Genomic DNA, 19,487 nt, shown 5'->3' with positions numbered 1-19,487 from the left:
CCGAGGTCCCCCCGTGGCCTGGCCGGCGGCATGGACCCGCCGCCCTCTGGCCAGTGGCTGCGGGCCCGCGGGTGGCAGAGGGCGGGCGGGGGACGGATCAGAGCTGTGACGGCTTAGGGACGGCGGCTGCCTTTTGTTACCCCAGCTTGGATTTCAGCCACTCGCGGACTGCTCCAGCGGCCGGAGCCCCAGGGCCGGCAGGGGTGGAGAGCTCCGCCCGCCGAGGGCTGACCACCTCCCTGTCCTCACTGGGGCTGCCCGGCCCTGTGCCCCGCCTCCCGGCCCCTGCGCCGCTCAGGCTCTCTCCTCATCGTGCCCCACGCCAGGGCCCCCAGACCCAGTGCACGGACTCACCAGCCCAGCTCCTTCCCGACGTCGAGAAAGCTGCTGGTGGAAAACTCAGCGAGGCCGCAACCCGATCGCAGCCCTCCGCCCCAGCGGCCGCCAGATCCCCTGCCAGATCCAGTTACTGCTTCTCTGATTCCTGGTGCCAGGAGCCCAGCAAGGCCCCCCAACTCCGGCAGCCTGGAGCTGGAATCCCGCGCCATCCCCCTCAGCCATCCCCGGGCTACAGCCGGCAGCCCAGGACCTGCACCTGCCCCAGGGTGGCCAGGGTGGGGAAGGTGGCACCAGGGGACGTGGGGCCAAGGAGTGGCCCCGTGTGCCCTGGTGCCCCCATCCTGGCATCCAGGCCCCAGCCAGGGTCACGCTCGCTCACGTCGGGCCAGGCGGCCTGGCTGTGCGGGGCCGGGAGGGGGCCCCGGTCCGCGGAGTGTGAGCATGGAGCAGGGGCCGTCCTGAAGCCGGCGGGCAGTCAGACCCAGGGTCAGAGGACCAGGCCTCGGCTGGCCCCTGTGCCTTAAGCACCTCAAGGAGCCCACAAGGCTGCTCCCCTTTCCCTGCGTGAGCTGTGGTGAAGCCAGCCTTGCTGCGGGGGCCTGGGGACCCCTAACTGTTTCTCCTGTGGCCGGGGTGACTCGCTGACTTGCGGCATCTTTATGGGGCCTGGTCCCAGGTGCGTGTGGGGGACAAAGCCCTCTCAGCAGAGCGGTGTGGCCAGCAGGCTAGGAGAGGCTAGAAGCTGCCCCCAGCCCATCCCACTCCCACCGACCCAGCGCCTCCAGCTGCAGCCACCGGGACCACCTGGCTGTGCTCCCTCCTCCCTGAGCCCAGGGGCCACATGCACGGGACCCGCAGGGGCCAGCCCAGCCGCGCCCTGCCCGTGTGTCTCCGGCACCTGCCTCAGGGGCGGGGGCCAAGTAATGAAACTGGAGCTGCCCGACCTGGGCCCGGGCCAGCCTCGGTGTCCTCTTCCTCACCGCAGCGTGTGACCCTCAGGCCTACCTGGGAGAACGGGCTTGGGGCCGCAGGCATTTCCAGCCACAGCCTCGTGGGGCCTTGATGCCACAGGCTCACTGCTCTGACCCTCTGGGGGCCATGATGGGGCCCAGTGCTGTGAGGGTCCAGCCGAGGGTGGGGGCCGGGGGGTGGGCAGGCCAGACGGGCTCGGGCGTCCTTCCTGCATCCTCTCAAGCCCGGGCAGCAGCTTCAGTGCCTGGCGGCACCGAGGACCAGGGTGGGATGCTGGGAGACACGCCTGGGCCCCCGTGCCCCCAGCAGTGCTGTGCGTGCTGCGAGATGGTCTGGGGGCTGGTCTAGCACTGTCCACCTCTGCGACCCCCACTCGCTGATGGGGCACCAACCGTGGGCCTGGCTGTGCTGTGTGCCAGGTGCTCGCCGGTGGGGAGAGACGGTCCAGGGAGCACCCCCTCCCCATGGAGCGTGCCCAGGGCCCAGGCCTTGCCTCGATGCCAGGCAGATGTCCCTGGTCTCAGGGTGCACGCCATGAGGCTGTCCACACCTGTTTCTCGCTGCGTCTCCCTCTGTGCCACCCCCAGGCTTATAGGGACACCCACAGAGCAGGTGTTCAATGGTATTGGTCAGTTCGTCAGGGCTCAGGGGGCCTGGGGGCAGCTGTGCCCATGGTCCCCCGAGCTTGCAGTAGGTTCCAAAGGAGCCCGGAGTGCCCGATCGGCACGAAGGCCTCATTGACGCTGCCTGGCGCTGGCAGGGCGCTCATGGACGTCACGTGCCCAGTGGGAGGAAGCCCAGCTGCCAGGCGCTAAGTGGGCTCCAGGCAGCCGCTTGGTGGCAGAGCCAGAAGTGGCTGTGGCCTCTCGGTCCCTGGGGCCCTGCACCCCAGGTGGGCATGGCGTGGGGCTGCCTGGCACTGACTCACGGTGTGAGCTAACGGGGGACCTCAGACCCCAAGGGGGACGCTTAGAGGTGGGCCTCCTAGCCCAGGCTTCAGGGAGGTGGTTTGCATGGATGGCCCTCCACAACCCTCCAGGACCCAGGCCCCAAGTCCAGATGCCTGCTAGGGGTCACGGTTCCTCTCTCGATCCCCTATAAGGCTCCAGCGCACAGTGGGTACTGGGAATGTTCGGTGTGATGCGATGAGCCTCTGCAGGGAGGTGAGGCAGTGTGCATGCCGGGGGGCGTGCGTGCAAAGGTGCACACAGACGGTGTGGGACAGAGGGAGCCACGGTCAGTGGCTGGGCCAGCCCTGGCCCTGGAGATGCTTCCCTGGATCCCAGCCTTAGAGTCCATCCACCGCTGCCCAGCAGGGAGATCATGTTGTGCACAGCACAAGGGAATCCAGGTCAGGGACTACCTGTAAGAGCCTGTGGTTGCTGTGTCCTCGGCCGTGTCCTCAAGGACACACGTGCCCCTGCCAGAGGGGTCCACACAGCCACCCACATTGGGCACACAATGCCTGCGGCCTGTCCAGAGTCCCCTCGGAGGCATCCGAGGTCACCTCTGAACCTGCCCTCCTGGGGGATGGGGTGCATGTCCGGTGAGTGTGCATTGCCTTGGGCTTTCGTCTGCCACCCCTGGACAGGGCCTGAGGACAGGGGTCAGGGTGCCTGACGTGTCCACTTCAACATGCATGACTTGCTCTCCCAGGCACAGAGAGGCCGCCTGGGTGAGTGGCTCCCCTGCACCCCCACGTCAGGGAGTGGCCAGGTCCAGATGGACACAGCCAGACTGACCTTGCTGTCTGGAGCAGGACCTAGAAGGCAGAGATCCCTCCGGCTCTCTGATGCTCCCAACGTGCAAGGGTGGGCCAGGTCCCTGGCCTCCTGCCCCCCCAGTGAGGTCCAGCTGAGGCCCCCAGCCCCTGGCTCCTACCCGGGATTTCTCAGGGAACCGCTCCTTCCCTGGCACGCTGGGGGATGGGCAGGCCCCAGAGGGGGCTGCGGCAAGGGAAAGGAGTCCTGGTCCCGTAGATCTAGGCCGCCAGCCTTGGCTGCCACCGCCCAGCCCGGGCTCCCACCCAACACGCCGTGTGCTGCTATGGTGATGGGCACGTGTGCCAGGCCGGACGCCCGGGGAACACGCTGGTGGCGTGAGCTGGCACGGGCCCCGTGTGGGTGCTGGCTGGGGAGGGGGTGGTTCCCCACTTGGGCTGGCCTGGAGCCCTGGAAACTGGGAAATGGCTGAGGACGGAGGGATGTCCCCAGGCCGCACCTGTCCTGGCGCCCCGTGTGGGCAATGCCAGCTGTGCCCTTCCTTCCCCACCGGCCAGTGAGTCTCTGGGAATTCACACAGAGGAAATCCCCAGTGCTCCACCCCCACCTTCCTGGGCCCCCCCCCCAGCCGCTGGGGCGCTGCGGCTCTCACCCGCCTTCCTGTCCCACCGGGTCCCAGGCACTGTGCCGTCCCATGGCCAAACCACTCTGGCCAGCGCCCTTCTGGGCCTCTGCCCCCAGGGCTCCTCTGCCCCTCCCTGGGGTGAGGCCAGGGCTTTCCTGCTGGGCCCAGACCAAAGGCCGTGATTTCCCTGTTCCCAGGCCCCGCTTCTGCTCCTGGGGTCCAGCTTGGCCAGCGCCCAGGGCCCAGCCTGCTGCATTGTTCCTGAAAACAGGCCCGGGGCTGGGAAGCCTCATGATTTTTTCATGGCAGAGCTCGGCCACTCTGAAGTTCCACTTACATGGGCAGGCGGGGCCTGGTTGGCTTACTGGAGGCTTGTGGGCGGTTTAGGGTGACACGCTCCCTTCTGTGGGGTAGGGAGGAGAGGGCAATGTTGGAATGAAGTGTGGGGAGGCGGCTCCCGCATCTCACACTGCCGGGCAGTGCCCAGCCGCCTGCCTGTCCCACGTGAAAATCTACCCGCTTCCCTCCCCCACCATCCCGACCCCACAAGACCCCTCCTGAAGGCAGGGCAGCTCGCTGAAATGCGGTTTTCGTGGGCTGCTCTCCTGTGTGGCCCTCCTCCTTGAAGGGAGAGCTGCTGGCTGGGAGGGTAGGCACCCCCGCCCCGGTGCTGCCTGCATAGAAAGCTGGTAAAGTCTCCTCGCTCTTGTCCCTTGCAAAATCATGAAGTCTTGGGGAGGGGTGCTTATTTCCAGAGGGGAGGGGAGGCGGAGAGAGAGGGACGAAGGCCTTCGGACACTGCCCGGGGTCCCAGAGCCCCAGCAAGGCTAACAGTGAGTCCCTGAAGGGACCACAAGGGCAGCACAGGGCATCTCAGCCTGCCCAGATGTGACTGCTGCGGTCGTCTGACACCCAAACCCCAGGACTTTTGCGCATTCCTGGAACAAGAGGGGAGGATCTCGAGAGTATCTGAGAGTAAGTCCCAGCCTGCACAGGGCTCCGCAGCAGGACCAGAACAGCTCCGGGAAACTGGGTGACTTTCACCGTGCAGCTGGGCTTTGAGACGCGCCGGCACACAGTCGGGAGCCCCAGCTCTGCACGTGACCGGGGCCGCCTCTGCGCAGCCCAGCCTTCACGTGCAACCGTGTCCACGCGGGCGCGCGGCAGACACGCTTGCACCGCAGTAAGTGCCTACTGTGTGCCCGGAACTTGCTACAGAGCGGACAGGGACCTCTGGGACAAACAGGAAGGCAGCATTTCCGTGTCCCAGGGGGACAGGGCCGAGTACCAGCGCACGGTCTCTGGGCCAGTCCCTTCCGGGAGAATCCGTGCGCCCCGGTGCCGCTCTGAGCCGTGGGCGCGTGAGAGAGCAGCCTGGGGGGTGTAGCACGGGAGGGCTCGTGACGCCTGGATGACACAGGTGGCCCCGGACCACGTCAGGACGACCACTGTCGTGAACACACAGCCCGCAGACAAGACCAGCGGCGACCTGTTCCGTCGCCGCACACGGGCCGCAGGGGTTCCGCAGGGCAATGCCCCTGTTCTCGGGGAAAACGCACTGAGATACGGAGGCGTAGAGGCGGAATGTCTGAGACCAACTCCCAAACGGTTCAGAAGTGAAAAGACAGATAAAAAGAACAATAAGGCAATTGTGGTAAACGTTAGAAAGTAAGTTTGGAATTATCTCAAAACAAAAGAATTAGAAACTATAGTAACTGGGATAAAAAAATTCCGTTGCAAGGTCAGAAGAAGTCAAAGAAATATCCCAAAAAGCTGGGGGGAAAACAGGTCAAAGGAACAGTAACGGTATTAAAGGCCTTGTGGGAGAGATACGGCACCCCGTTATCAGAGGTCCCAAAGGGAAAAAATAAACTGGCAAAAAAAAAAAAAAAAGGAAAGAAACTGTGAAAGAAAGAATGTAAGAAATTTCCCGAGAGCTGAAAGCCGCTGTGCGCCAGGGCTGGACATCATCGGGACAAGAAGGGGACTCCAGCAAGAGCACAGCCGGAAGCATCAAGATATCACGGCAGTGGAAATGAAGAGAAAAGCCTAAAACCTCACGGAGAAACACGAAACAACCCGGATATTGGACCAGAACTCAAACGACACCCACTTCCCCGAAAGAGCCGTCTAAGCAAGAGACAGGCAATCAGGCCTTCAACATCCAAGGGGACATTTTCTTATTTAGTTATTTATTTGACACAGATATAGAGACAGAGAGACAGGAAGCACAAGCAGGGGGAGCAGCAGAGGGAGAGGGAGAAGCAGGCTCCCGCCAAGCAGGGAGCCTGATGCGGGACTAGATCCCAGGATCCTGGGCAGACACTTCATGATTGAGCCACCAGGCGCCCCCAAGGGCACATTTTCCGCATGGAATTCCCTCCCTCCCCAAACCACCCTCCCAGGTAGGGTAGAATTCAGGTGTGCAGCTACGCACACCCAAAACCATACTTATAGCTCCCTGCCTGCCCCTCTCCAGCTGGGCCGCCCACCAAACTCAGTCCCTCCCAGCGTCGGGGGGGTCTGCGGGAAGGGCTGGGGAAGGTGCCCAGCACAGCTGCGCAGCACGTTCGCTCTGGATGCTTACCGGTGGGTAAGGGCTGCTCCGGGGGGCAGGGGGGCTCCCAGCAAAGACTCACTCTCACAGGCCCCTGTGGACACACGTGCTGGGGCCAACCCACCTGTCACCCAGGGAGGCAGAGGTACCACAGCGACACCCAAGAGCATCGTCTGTCCTTCCCTGGAAGGACGTGAGCCCAGCCTGGCCATCTGGGGACCCCCTCCCCGCCTTCCCCACCTCTGCCCTCCCGCCCCAGGACATTCTGTGGCTACGGTAGTCCGGCTCCCCTCCCCCCTTCCTGGGGCTAGCCCTGCAACTCACAGCCCTGGACTTCCCCTGGAGAAGGGGGATAAGTCACCCCCTGTGTCCCCCACCCCACCGGCCTCCCCTAGCTCGCCGGGTGAGCAACCAGCTGGTTTTAGAGTCCCAGGCTCCAATCCTGGCTCCCCCTTTCCTTCGGTGTGACCTGGAGCCCCTTCCTTCTCTCTGAATTGGTGATCAGTGGCCATTTGCCTGGTGGGGGGGATCTAGCTATGGAAATAACTGAGTGTGCCCAGGAAGGAGACAGGGCATGGCAGCTGGGACGCCCACTGCCCTGTCCCCTGGGCACCAGCACTGTGTGTCCAACAGATAAACCGCAGGTCCAGGTCTGCCCCGGCTCTGGGGTCCCTCCGTGGGTGCTGTCTGCCGCTGGACATCAAGGTGGGCCGACCCCCTCTGGCTGAGTCAGGGCCTTGGCCCTCCCCTCTCCCTGGTGCCCCGGTGCCCCGGTGCGCCAGTGCCCGCCGACCCGGATCCCACCTTCTCTCCCTGCGTCAGCACCGGCTGAGGTCACCGGCCACTCCCATCGCTCTCTGGCGACAGTGACTCGGGGACTGGCCAGCAGTGCCAGGCGCCTCCCCGGCCCGGTCCGCGGCTGTGCGGGCCGCTCCCGGCGCAGACAGGTGCCGCGCGGACTCCTGGCCCAGCCCCGCTGGCGGGACCCACCTGGCGGCGCACCCGGGGACAGCACCCGGCGGGCCGCCGAGCGCGGCGCCGGCTCCTGGCTTGGGCCTCCAAGCTCGCCGGTTTCCCGTCCGGGGTCACTGGCGCTGACCTCCGAGGGCGCGGGGAAAGCGAGAGCCGGGACCCGGCGCCCGGAGGCGGAGGGGGGCGCGAGTACTGGGCGGCCCGGGCACCGCCCCCTGACCAAGCGGGGACCCGTGGCCGCGGGCGCGGTCAGCGAGCGAGCGAGCGCCCCGGGCCCGCCCACCGGTCTCCCAGGCGCCCCGCCACCGCCCCCCCCGCGGGCCACGCACCCCGCCCGGGGGTGGGCGGGGCCTAGTCCGCCCCGCCCCTCGCCGGGCCCGCCCCCCGCACGCCGCAAGCCTTTCCCGGGAAGCGGCGGCGGGAGAAGGAGGCCGCTGCGAAGGGCGGGGAGGCAGGTCCGGAGCCCCGGCGCGACCCCAGCCTGGCCCTACATCCTCCCACTCCGCCAGCCCCTGGGACAGCGGCGGGGACGACGGAGCGCCCAGAGCAGCGTCCTCCCGCCGGTGTTCCCGCCCTGGTCCGCCTTCTAGTCCTCGGAGTGGCGCCAGGCGTCCTGGGGGTGGGGACACCGGCCGCGGGGCCCCGACCTCGTCTACGTCGGGAGAGCTCGGCCGGCAGGGCGCGCTCCGCAAATCGGGGCCAGAGCGCGAGGTACAGGGTTAGCCTGAACCTTCTCTGTGCCCTGCCCCGGCACCTCAGCACTGTCCCCTGCGGCCCCGAGAGCCACCAGCGCCGGGGGGAGGGGGCATGCGAGGACAGCGCCTCAGGGGGCGGCCAGACCTCGCGGCTCCCTTCCTTCTCAGCCCAAGAGACACGGCCCCCTTTCTGCACACTGGGGTCAGGGTAGGGGCCAGCGGGCCAGCCCCTCAGGGAAGATCCCACCAGGGCTGCGAGCCCCTCCCTCTCCATTCCTTCTGCCTCCCTCCCTTCATGCTCTCTGCAGAGGGGACACCGGCTTCCCCCCTGTGCCCTGGGAGCCCACACTCTGGAGCAGAGGGTGAGGACAGTGAGTAGGAGGAGGGGGGAAGGGACCTGAGGCCAGCGCAGCGCCTGGAGGCCTGCAGGGAAGAGGCAACCAACCGGAGGAGCTTTCCTGGCGGAGGAAGGGCCTGGCGCTCCTTTGGAGCTGGAGAGCAGTGAGCGGGCGATGGGGGTGAGGGGTGTGGTCCAGCCTCCCGCACCCAGAGCAGAGGGACCTGACGGCAACGTTCACTGCGGGGCAGCAGGCAGCAGACAGCCGGCGGGACAGACAGTGGGGCAGGCGGGCTGTTGCTTGGTTTCATCCTTGCTTCCCGGTGGCAGACTGTGGGTGCCTCTCACAGGAGAATAAGAACTCTGCCCAGAGGAGAGTGGTGACCTCTGGGGGAGGCGGCTATGGCAGGGGCACGCCCCATTGGCGACATCATTACTCTTGGCGGCCTGTGCAGCAAAGGTGGGGAGAAGGGAGTCTGAGCGCTGCGGGTCGGCCCAGAATCAGGGCCCACACCCCACCCGTGGTACAGGGAGCGCATCTCTCTGCCTACTGAGGCCCAGGGAAGTGAGGCCTGGACATGCGCCCTCAGAAGCAAAGCAAGGAGCCAGCTGCTCCGTCAAGGGCCATGGCTCCCAGGAATCTTGGGTCTGACACCAGAGGTGTAGAGCGAGTGCCTCTTAGCCAAAAATTGAACATACTGGGACGTCAAAGTCAGACGCGGGGAAGACAGAGAGAGGGCCTGGGGGGCGGTGTGGCGGGGAGATTCACCAGGCTGCCCCGTGGCCTTCTTTCCCTAGCCCCGTTGTCCAGTGCAGAAGGACCGCCAGCCTCAGAGCCTCTGATGGGCCACTCTACCTTCACATCACCAGACCACCTTTTCAGGGAAACTGAGGCATGGGGAGGCCCCAGCTGGCACAGGACTGAGCCTGGCCCAGAACCCAGGTCCTGACTCAACCCCCTGCTCTTCCAGGACCCTCCGTGGTTCCTGCTACACCAGGAGGGGAAGATAAAACTCCCCCAGGGCCTGTCTTTGAAAAGCCTGGAACCCTCTGCGGGAACAGGGGTGGTGTGGGACTCCTAGCCTGGATGTCTCTGTACCCCCAACTCCCCACACCGCGAGCCTGCTTCCCTACCTGTAGCACGACATACATTTGGGGTACCTCCCCAGATGGCAAGAAGTGGATGGTGCATGGAGGCCTGGCCCAGGGCTTCCTGGCGCAGGACGGAGTGGCGGCCATGAGATGTGGGCACCAGGTCCCGTGCACCATGGTGCATGTGACCCCATCGCCAGCCACCACGCAGCTTCCCTTCTAGCTATGCCTCAGTGTGCCCAGCACTGGCAGGGGAGCAAGGCCCGCTGGGTGCTAGTCCAGACACTGAAGCATGTGGCTCTGACCTTGCCCTTTGACTTGGAACTCAGAGGTAAGCATGCCAAGCCAGCAGGAACCCGCCTTGCCTACCAGGACAGCCCTCCGGACCAAGGCGGCTCAAGCCTGCCCCCCTGGCCTCTCCGCAGGCTTTGGGCGGCGGAAGCATCGCTGTGCACGTGATCTGTCCACAGCCCTGGGAGAATAAGACAGAGACCCAAGACAGAGAAACTGGTTTTCCTTGGGTTTTCTAAAGTGAAGTTTTTATTGAGACAACTTTAGATTTACAGAAAAGTGGCGCAGACTGTCTGAGCTTTGCTGCGTGTTCCACACTGTTTCCCTAGTGTAACTCAGTTCCCTCCAACTTAGCCGGCTGGCTCATCTGTCACTGAGACCAACTCTGGCACCTGATATTAAACTCCACACTTTCCCCGGGCTTCCCTGGTTCCTCTGTTCCGGGATCCAACCCAGGATCCCACACTGCGTTTGGGTGGAGGACAGGCATCCTAGGCGGGTGGAACGGCAGCGGCAGAGGCTAGGAGCGGTGGTCCACGACCTAGCCTGTCTGCCTAACAAGGGATGACTAGTTGGGAGGTGGCTGGAGGTGGGAGGCAAGGCGGGGGCTGAGGGAGAGTGGGTGTGTGTGGGGTGGCGGCCTTGCTCCCAGGTGCAGAGGTCCTGGGGAGCAGGGAGAGGACAGGCTGCTGTGGGGTTGCCAGACAGCACTAAGGACCGGAGCGCTAAGTCCCACCACAGTTACTGACTGGCAAGGTGACCTCACCTCCCTGCCCCACTACTTTCTCAGCCATTGCAGGTGTGGGAGAGCAAATGAGAGGCAGCAAAGTCACAAATCCCCCAAAGCTAGCAATGTGCTAGAAAAAAAATCACGTCGTTTCTCCGAGGCTCAAGTTTCTGTCCCCAAGATGGAAAGGACGCACCCGCTCCTGGGCAGGACGGCAAGTGCAGACTCTCTCCCTCCTGCCCAGAGCTTCCCACTCGCCAGAGCCAGGGGTTGCCTCAGCCCCAACGTCCCCTCCCCAGGGACGCCGGAGGGGTGGGGGCGGCCCTGAGCTTCCCAGAGCACAGCCCCGAGGTGACCTTGGGCGAGGCCTCGTACTGCCCAGTTGCAAAACAGAAAAATCACAGCGCAGAAGGCGGTGCTCCCCCTCCCCCTGCGGCCGGCCCGCGGGCCCAGTTCTACCTGGAGCCGGGCCCCACCGCGTCCACGCGTCCCAGGCTTCCGGTGCTGCTTCCCAGAAGGGCGGTCACTCCCCTGCTCCCCGGCCGGGCATCGAGCCCGGCATCACACCCGCGCCCGGCGGCCACCGGACCGCGGTGGGGGCGGGGGGCCACACGCAGCCCCACCCCCACTGTCGCGGCCGCGCCTGCCGCAGAGCCGCGGGGTCGTGGGGAGCCGGGGGTGGGGGCGGGGGACGGCGACGCCCCCTCCGCTCCCGCGCCTGCCGCCCGCCACCGCCCCTTTGTCCCGCCGGCCAATCGGCGGCCTCCTTGACTAAATAAGGCGAGGAGCGCGCCCGGCGCCCCCCGTCCGTTACTTCCACCCCCGCCCGGCCGGTGACTCAGGGCCGGCGGCGGGCGGGGACGGGGCTGCCCGGGCCGCGGCTTCCCGGGCGGCGGGCGGGGCTCCCGCGGCGCCCAAATCGCCAAATATGGCCGCACCGCGCCGCGCGCGCCGCCACCCCCCGCCGCACACCTGCGGCCGCACCTTGCCGTCCCCCCCCCGCCGGTGACACACCGCGGAAGAGGAAGTAGCGCCCGCCCCTCCCCCGCAGCGCGGCGCGGCGGCTCGCGGGGGGAGTTCGGGACTCCCGGGCCCCGCCCCACTAACCTCCGCGACCCCGGGGCCGAGCACCCGGCGCCCGGCGGACTGCAAGGTGCGCAGGGAGGAAGGGGGGCGGGGACGAAGGTCAGCGGGTGTCTGCTCCCTCCCCATCTGTCCCCAGAAGTGGCCGCCCCTCCAAGCCACCAGACAAAGGAGGGCCAGGCGGCTGGATTGGAGGCCGGGCAGGTGCCCCCCCTCCCCCCCGCCGCCTGAGTGGAGTCGCGGAGCTGGTGGACACAGGACGTGGAGACCTTAGGACTTGCCATCTTCCCTATATCCTGTGTGACATTTTGGGGCCCCCAAGTGGGAGTCATCCTCGCATCACAGACACCCCACCTGGTGGCTGAGCAGGCCATGATGGTGCCCACCGCAGGAGTGGCCCCCAGCGTGGATGGGTTTTGCGGAGGCCCAGCACGGGCTTCTCCCATAGTGCGGCACACACCCGACAGACAGCAGCCTTGCCCGGCGCCCAGGAAAAGTCTGGGGAGTTGGGGACCCAGCTAGGCCTGGGGACATGGGTGGCCACAGACTGCAGTCCTCAGGTGAGCTGGGCAGCGGCTTTGCCTTCTGGGCCCAGCGTCCCCCTCCATAGGCAGGGCCACCGGCTCACCCGGCAGGGTTCTAGGGTAGGCCAGCCCCGCCATCAGACACCTGCCTGGGTCAAGCTGAGACCCCCTTAAGTGAGTCCCTTGCCTCACTGGGCCTGGCCCGACCACCAATCCTCTTCGTGGTGCCTTTCCCCACGCCCCCTCTAACGTCTAATTCTGAGCACTTCCAAAAGCTTACAAATCATCCCAAAGAAATCATAGTCTTCGTTCCCCTCTGGGCGTAACCGAAACATTGGCGCCAGCAGGTGCAGCAAGGACCCTGCCTTGGCTGACCTTTCAGCTCAGACTCCTGGGGAAAAGGGCCCGCCCTGTACCCGGGAGGACACACAATCCTGGGCAGCAGGGACGGGACGGCCTATTGGCCACCCAGGGCCGGGGAGCAGTGGGGCGGCCTGTGGGTAGGGGGTCCTCAAACCTACTGCCGCCCTGGCTCTCTCTGGCATGGGAAATGCAGAGAGGAGGGCGCCCACCAATTCCAGGGGAGAGTCCACGGTCCGGGCAGACAAAACTTCACTTCCCTGCCTCAGTTTCCTCATAACGCACAGGGAAGCTTAGAACAAAACAAAGGCCTCCGCAGTGGAAGGGGGTGGCCCGAAACCCCCACTGGAGCCCGCGCCCGGGGACGTTCAGGCCTGCGGCTGGAGAGGCAGGAAGCGTCGGCCGCGTCTGTAGTGAAGCCTCCGTCTCCGCACCGCCAGGGACCCCAGGCGGGGCGCCCCCTCCTCCGGCGGAGGGACCTGCACGGGGCGCGGGGGGGGGACAGGTGGCTTCTAGCCCTCATCACCGAGACGAGATCACGACTCCTTGGGGCTTCCCCCCAGGCGCGCGACCCAGAGCGCCGCAAGGGCGACCGGCGGGGGATCCCCCCGCCCGCCCCTCCCCCAGCCTAGGGTCGGCCTTCGCAGCCCACGCTCTCGGCGGAGCCTCGGGGTGCATCTCGCAGGGGGCGCGCGGGGGCAAAGCCCCCCACCCGTAGGGCCGGGCCGCGGGGACACACCCCGGCTTGGGGCGCGGCCGAGCCCTGGGCCAGGCAGTTTCGGGGTGCAGCCGGGCCCTCCCCCACAGCCCAGCAGTCCCGGGGCGGGGCCGGCCCGTCCGACCCGCAGCCGGGCCCGCGAATCCCGGGGGGCTCCTGCCCGCCCCGCCCGCGTGCGAATACGCGCGGGGTCTCGCGCGCGGGGTCCGGAGCGCGCGGAGGCGGCGCGGGCGGGGCCGTTGGGGGCGGTGCGGGCGGGGGGCGGGGCCGGTCGCGGGGCCCCACGTGTCCCGGCCGGGCGAGCCAATGGGCGCCCGGCGTTCGGAAAGATCGCCATATATGGACATGTTCTGGGGCCGCGCGCGCCGCCGGCTCGCGCGCGCGTCCCGCTTCGCTTAAATAGCGGCGGGGGAGGCCGCGCTCGGTCTCACTCTCCGCCGCCGGCCCGTGCTGCGCGTCTTTCTCCCGCTCGTCCTTCGCGTCCACCGCCGCCACCTCCGCCGGTAAGAGGCCGGCCGGCGCGCCCCGGGCCCTGGTCCCCTTACCGGGCCCTGGTCCCCGCACCACGCCTTCTGCCCGAGGGGCCCGGCCGTACGTCCTCGGGGTCGACGGGCCCGGGCCTGCGCGGGAGGGGGGGCGGACAGCCGGTGCACGGCGGACGCCGGCCAGGGGGGCCGGGGGGGGGGGGTGGGGGGTGGGGCGGGGCCGGCCGCAGTGCGGAGAGGCCCGGTCCCGCCGCCGCCCGCGGCCGGGTGCCGGGCGGTTACTCCCCGCGGGGCTCGGGGGCGGCGGAGGGCGGCGGACCGTCGGTGCTGGGCTCGTCTGACCGCACGGGTGTCCACGCAGACCGCAATGGAAGAGGAGATCGCCGCGCTCGTCATTGACAATGGCTCCGGCATGTGCAAGGCGGGCTTTGCTGGGGACGACGCCCCCCGGGCCGTGTTCCCGTCCATCGTCGGGCGACCCCGACACCAGGGCGTGATGGTGGGTATGGGCCAGAAGGACTCCTACGTGGGCGACGAGGCCCAGAGCAAGCGCGGCATCCTGACCCTGAAGTACCCCATCGAACACGGCATTGTCACCAACTGGGACGACATGGAGAAGATCTGGCACCACACCTTCTACAACGAGCTGCGCGTGGCTCCCGAGGAACACCCCGTGCTGCTGACCGAGGCCCCCCTGAACCCCAAAGCCAACCGCGAGAAGATGACCCAGGTAGGCGCTGCCCCGTGGGACCACCGCCCATCTGTTTTCGTTAAACCATGTTCTGCTCAGCTTTATTTTCTGAAATTCAAGTATTTCTTTCAATATTTCCAGGGTTCTGTTCCTCTCCTGGCATTTCCTCCCTGAAGTCTCAAGGTTTCTTATTTGTGTTTCTGCCTGCAACCTTTTCTTTTCTCTACACATCACATTTGTGGCATGCCGGCATGCAGCGTGTGAGCATGGGGGTGGCTCGGCGCCCCTGCCCGTGACTAAGGAGCCCGTTGCCTTCTCTCCAGATCATGTTCGAGACCTTCAACACCCCAGCCATGTACGTGGCCATCCAGGCTGTGCTGTCCCTGTACGCCTCTGGCCGCACCACGGGTATTGTCATGGACTCTGGGGACGGGGTCACCCACACTGTGCCCATCTACGAGGGGTACGCCCTGCCCCACGCCATCCTGCGTCTGGACCTGGCTGGCCGGGACCTGACGGACTACCTCATGAAGATCCTTACCGAGCGCGGCTACAGCTTCACCACCACCGCCGAGCGGGAAATCGTGCGTGACATCAAGGAGAAGCTCTGCTACGTCGCCCTGGACTTCGAGCAGGAGATGGCCACGGCCGCGTCCTCCTCCTCCCTGGAGAAGAGCTACGAGCTGCCCGATGGGCAGGTCATCACCATTGGCAACGAGCGGTTCCGCTGCCCGGAGGCGCTCTTCCAGCCCTCCTTCCTGGGTAGGTGTGGGGCGGTGGCGGGGCAGCAGGGCCCCCCCTGAGGCTGGGGAGGGCCGCGGGGCTTGTGGGCGTGTGCCCTCTAATGGAGACTTTTGTCTCAGGCATGGAGTCCTGCGGCATCCACGAGACCACCTTCAACTCCATCATGAAGTGTGACGTCGACATCCGGAAGGATCTCTACGCCAACACGGTGCTGTCCGGTGGGACCACCATGTACCCTGGCATCGCTGACCGGATGCAGAAGGAGATCACCGCTCTGGCGCCCAGCACGATGAAGATCAAGGTGAGTCCAGCGTGGCTGCGGGTTGGGGCTCCAAGGCCTCGCTGGGAAGACGGCGGCCTGGACTGAAAGCCGCGTTCTTTGTCTTACAGATCATCGCGCCTCCCGAGCGCAAGTACTCCGTGTGGATCGGGGGCTCCATCCTGGCCTCGCTGTCCACCTTCCAGCAGATGTGGATCAGCAAGCAGGAGTACGACGAGTCGGGCCCCTCCATCGTCCACCGCAAATGCTTCTAAACGGACTGCGGGCAGATGCGTAGCACCTGCTGCGTGAGCGAACCCGGAGTAGCAGTTGGCCCGGCACATGGGCACACCTCATGCCGGCCTCGTGAAACTGGAATCAGCCTTTGAAAAGAAATTTGTCCTTGAAGCTTGTATCTGATATCAGCACTGGATTGTAGAACTTGTTGCTGATCTTGACCTTGTATCCAAGTTAACTGTTCCCTTGGTATATGTTTAATACCCTGTACATATCTTTGATTTAAACTCTTAGCACATGTGGCTCGGTCAGTTCGTGGCTGAGGTTGAGAACACGTTTATGGAAGAGAAATCCGTTGATTGGAGAACCCGCAAGGCCGTGAGGTTCTTGATCTGTGCAGGGTATTGATGTGTAAGCTGCCTATTCCAGGATTTCTCTAGAGGCTGGCAAGAGTCCTGAACGAGTTGTCATTTCTGTCTTGCCGGTCTAACAGGGTTGGGAAGGTCCGAGCCTTAGGACCCACTTTCCTTTCTTACCCGATGTTTTCCTGCCAGAACACCGTGGGTTAATTGCCTTGAGTTGGAAAACGGTTTGCATTTACAACTGTAAATTTATTCATCCTTTTAATTTATGTAAGGTTTTTGTACACAATTCTCAATTCTTTAAGAGATGACAACAAACTTTTGGTTTTCTACTGTCATGTGAGAACATTAGGCCCCAGCAACGCGTCATTGTGTGAGGAAAATAAAAAAGTGCTGCAGTGAAGTCCGGTGGCCTCTGTTGGGGCAGAGGGGGTGGAGGGGGACCGCTCCCTGCCTGGGGCTGGGCAACAGCATGGGTCCTTCAGGAGCAAATGTGTGACCGTTTTAAGAATGCAGGCTAGTGAGCAGCGTGGCATGGTTTGGGAACTGGGGAGCCCCTGTCCCGTGGGGTGGGTTTGCGTCCAGGGGCCCCAGTGGAGCCGAGACCAGAAGCGGGAGCTCTCCAGATGGTGATTTGGAGGAATGAGCGGACTTAGGTCCTACGAAGGCTGTGATGCCAAGAAGCCCCTGGGGCCCTACAGGGCTGGGTTCCCTCCGAGTGCGCTGTGGGACTGGGGTCCCTTCCCTGCCACAAGCTCAGTGCAGCAGCTGTGAAGATGTTGAAACCATTGGGTCACTGAAGCAAGGGACTGGTCCCCAGTGGTGTGAACGTGACCAACTTGACCTTTGAGACCCTTGTTTGTGCCCCTGGCCTCAGGTTTGGGGCTTCTAGTGGGAGGCCTGCGTCCTACAGTTTCTTCAGATTCAAAATGACCTACATGCAGGTTGGATCAAGGAAATGAGCTTCTGTTGGGAAAGACGCTGCGGGCTGGGAGTGGGAGGCAGAGGGCAAGGGGGAGAGAATGCAGAGGAGCCCAGCTCGGGGCTTGATCCCGCAGCCCTGAGACCTGAGCTGAAGTCAAATGGAGTGGGAGGCTTTGCCGACTGAGCTGCACGGGTGCTTCAGGAAGGAAGGATTGAGAATGCTTAGGGCTTTGGAAGGACTGACCTTGGAAATGGTTAAAGATACTGTTGGTTGATGGGACCGTTTTTTGCCTCTGCTGCTGGGAAGCAAGTCTCATCAGCAGGGAGGGGGGAAGGGGCTTCCTAGGTCCCATCTCTCTCGGTTTGGGGGGTGGTGGATTCTGTCAGGCTTGGAGAGGGGGGACCCAAGAGCTCATGACTGAAGGCTCTGGAGAGTCTCCTGCCAGAAAGTGGGCCCTCCAGAGCCCCGGCCTTCATCCTGCTCTCCCCTCTTCGTACCACCCGCAGGAGCGTACAGCATGACCGAACTACTTTCTCACCCTGTGCGGTTTTCCCCTTATTGTGGGGACAAGGTCTGGTCCATAGTGTGGGTGGGTCCCAGCAGTGGAGAAGAGAGGGCTCCATGTGTGTTGGGTGGGGGAGCAGGGGAACACCTCTGTCCTAGAGCCAGAAGTAGAAAGGGGGCCACCCCATCAGCCCTGTCCCGGCCCTGCCCTTCTGGTGTTGGGGCCAGTGGGCCAGTCCCTCTACTGTCCCCACACAGGAGAGTCGTGGCTTCTCCTCACGGGTATGAAGACACAGTGAGGCCCCCGACACCTGAGTCAGCAAACCACCTGTCGGCATTTCTCTCAGGAGCTATGAATCTACCAAGATGTTGAACTTTGAGAAAGGAGATGGGGCTTGGGATGACTTTTGAAAAACCAAAGCAAGACAAGGATAGTTTCTGCCTGCTTCTTCAAAAGAAAAGGGAGCTCTCTGCAAGGAAGGCCGTCATCAACAAAGTCAGCAGACCTACCTGGACGCAGCATCTTCTAAGTGGAGAATCAGGGACTTAGCTCCAGACTGTGCGCGGAGCTGCGAACCAACGAGACAGGGAGGAAAATCTGCAGACACGTGAGAGAAAGCATACGACCGGACAACTTCCAGAAGATGAAACCTCAGAGGCTAACGTTGTCTTAAATACCATTCAGTTTAATGAATGGAAGCTGCCGGAAGGGATGCCTCCTTGGAGAAGTGCCTTGGCCACCTGGGGACTCAGGGCTACCCTGGTGTCCTGACAGTGAGGCAGAGGTGAAGGACTGCTCTCAGTGGGGCGGGAGGCTCGCGGGTGCCCAAGCTTTCTGCAGCGGGAGGAGCAGCCACACGCCCAGCAGGTGGTCAGTAACCTCTCGGACCTGGAGCCAGTGTCCCCAGGCAAGGGGTAGACATTGCATTCATCGGATGCAATTCCAAGTCCAAGGTCCATTCGTCTCTAACGGCCAGTGTTTTAGTAGAGGACAGAGACCATTTCAAGGATTCGCACTGGAAAGGCCGGTCTCTGGTGAGTGAGAGACGGGCTTCCGGGACCGTTTGTGGTGAGAGGCCGCAGGCATCCAACCCCGTGAGCTTCCGTCTGAGAAGCAGGGGTGCTGCTGCTGCTACACAGCGAGTCCCCACGGCTTCCCGCAGCTGGGCGGGCCTGCAGCCTCATACCCCGCTGCCCAGCGGCTCTTTCCTGCAGGAGGCTTCCCTCCCTTCCCTCTGACGGGGTGCCCTCCAAGGAGGCCTATCACGGTGTGTGATGCCCACGGGTCCCCCTGCATTTGCAGGAGGCTGCCCCTCTCTGGAGAGTTACACCTCCCGCCCCACTGATCACGGGTTGGGCCATGGGACATGTTTTAAGACAGTCATAGAGCTTGAGGAACTTAGGAAGCAGGGCGGAGCGGCCCTGCTCTCTTTCTCCTCTGCTCTGGGGCCACAGCATTCCAGAGAGGGGCTTCTCCATCAGTCTGGAGGCTGGAGAGATGCCACCAGAGCCAACCTGGATGGACATACAGGGTGAGCAAAAAAGAAATCCTTGTTGCTGGAAGTCAATGAGATTGTGGGGTCAGTTGTTTACGCAGCATAATCGAGCCTCTCCTACCCGATACAGCACCAGGTAGTGGGAGTGGTAGCCTCTGGAGTTGTGCCGTGCACCACCTGCGTGGCCATCCATGGGGCCCCTGCACAGTCCCGTCTGTCCCCTGTGCACCGGTCCCAACAGGTCCGTGCCTGCGTTATTTGTCTCCCTCCCTGGTCTATCCATCTCCCTCCCTGATCTATCCATTCCATCCATCCATCCATCCATCCATCCATCCATCCATCCATTTATCCATCCATCCAATGATTTTTTTTTTTGAAATTGTGGTAAAATATACCACGTGTAAAATTTATCTTTTTTATAATAGCATCAAAAAGAATAAAATACGTGGGAATTAACTTTACCAAGGAGATGAAAGACTTGTGCGGTGAAGAATATAAAACATTGCTAAAAGAAATGTTAAAAGACACAAATAAGTGGAAATACCCCAAATTCATGAATTGTTAAGCAATATTGTTAGAATGTCAGCATTATCCAAAGTGATCTACAGATTTGGTGCAATTCCTGTAAAAGTCCTAACGATGTTTTTGCAGAAGTAGAAAAGTCCATCCTAAAATTCACATGGAGTCTCATAGCCCCAAAATGACCTTGAAAAAGAAGAAACTGGAGGACTCCCACTTCCTGATTTCAAAACCTCCCGCAGAGCCTAGTGA

General features: G+C 63.6%; 2 protein-coding genes across 2 annotated transcripts; both read left to right on the top strand.

The window, feature by feature from the left end:
* The first annotated feature begins 30 nt into the window (after positions 1 to 30).
* Positions 31 to 7,776, top strand: LOC111160281 (basic proline-rich protein-like). Its single transcript, XM_022523218.1, has 5 exons — positions 31 to 71; positions 146 to 825; positions 2,072 to 2,203; positions 3,661 to 3,795; positions 7,037 to 7,776. Exons 1-5 carry the CDS (start codon positions 31 to 33, stop codon positions 7,774 to 7,776), a joined length of 1,728 nt encoding a protein of 575 aa, XP_022378926.1.
* A 5,650-nt stretch (positions 7,777 to 13,426) lies between these two features.
* LOC111160249 (actin gamma 1) lies at positions 13,427 to 16,194 on the top strand. Its single transcript, XM_022523173.1, has 5 exons — positions 13,427 to 13,516; positions 13,860 to 14,228; positions 14,513 to 14,951; positions 15,053 to 15,234; positions 15,324 to 16,194. The coding sequence occupies exons 2-5, from the start codon at positions 13,866 to 13,868 to the stop codon at positions 15,465 to 15,467; spliced, it is 1,128 nt and encodes a 375-aa protein (XP_022378881.1). The 5' UTR covers positions 13,427 to 13,516; positions 13,860 to 13,865; the 3' UTR covers positions 15,468 to 16,194.
* The last annotated feature ends 3,293 nt before the right edge of the window (positions 16,195 to 19,487 follow it).

The sequence above is a fragment of the Enhydra lutris genome, unplaced genomic scaffold (assembly GCF_002288905.1).
Source record: "Enhydra lutris kenyoni isolate GAN:26980312 unplaced genomic scaffold, ASM228890v2 scaffoldscaffold75, whole genome shotgun sequence".
In the NCBI taxonomy this organism is placed as follows: Eukaryota; Metazoa; Chordata; class Mammalia; order Carnivora; family Mustelidae; genus Enhydra; species Enhydra lutris.
The sequence above is the reverse complement of the archived record's forward strand: the minus strand, read 5'-3'. Positions and strand labels throughout refer to the sequence as shown.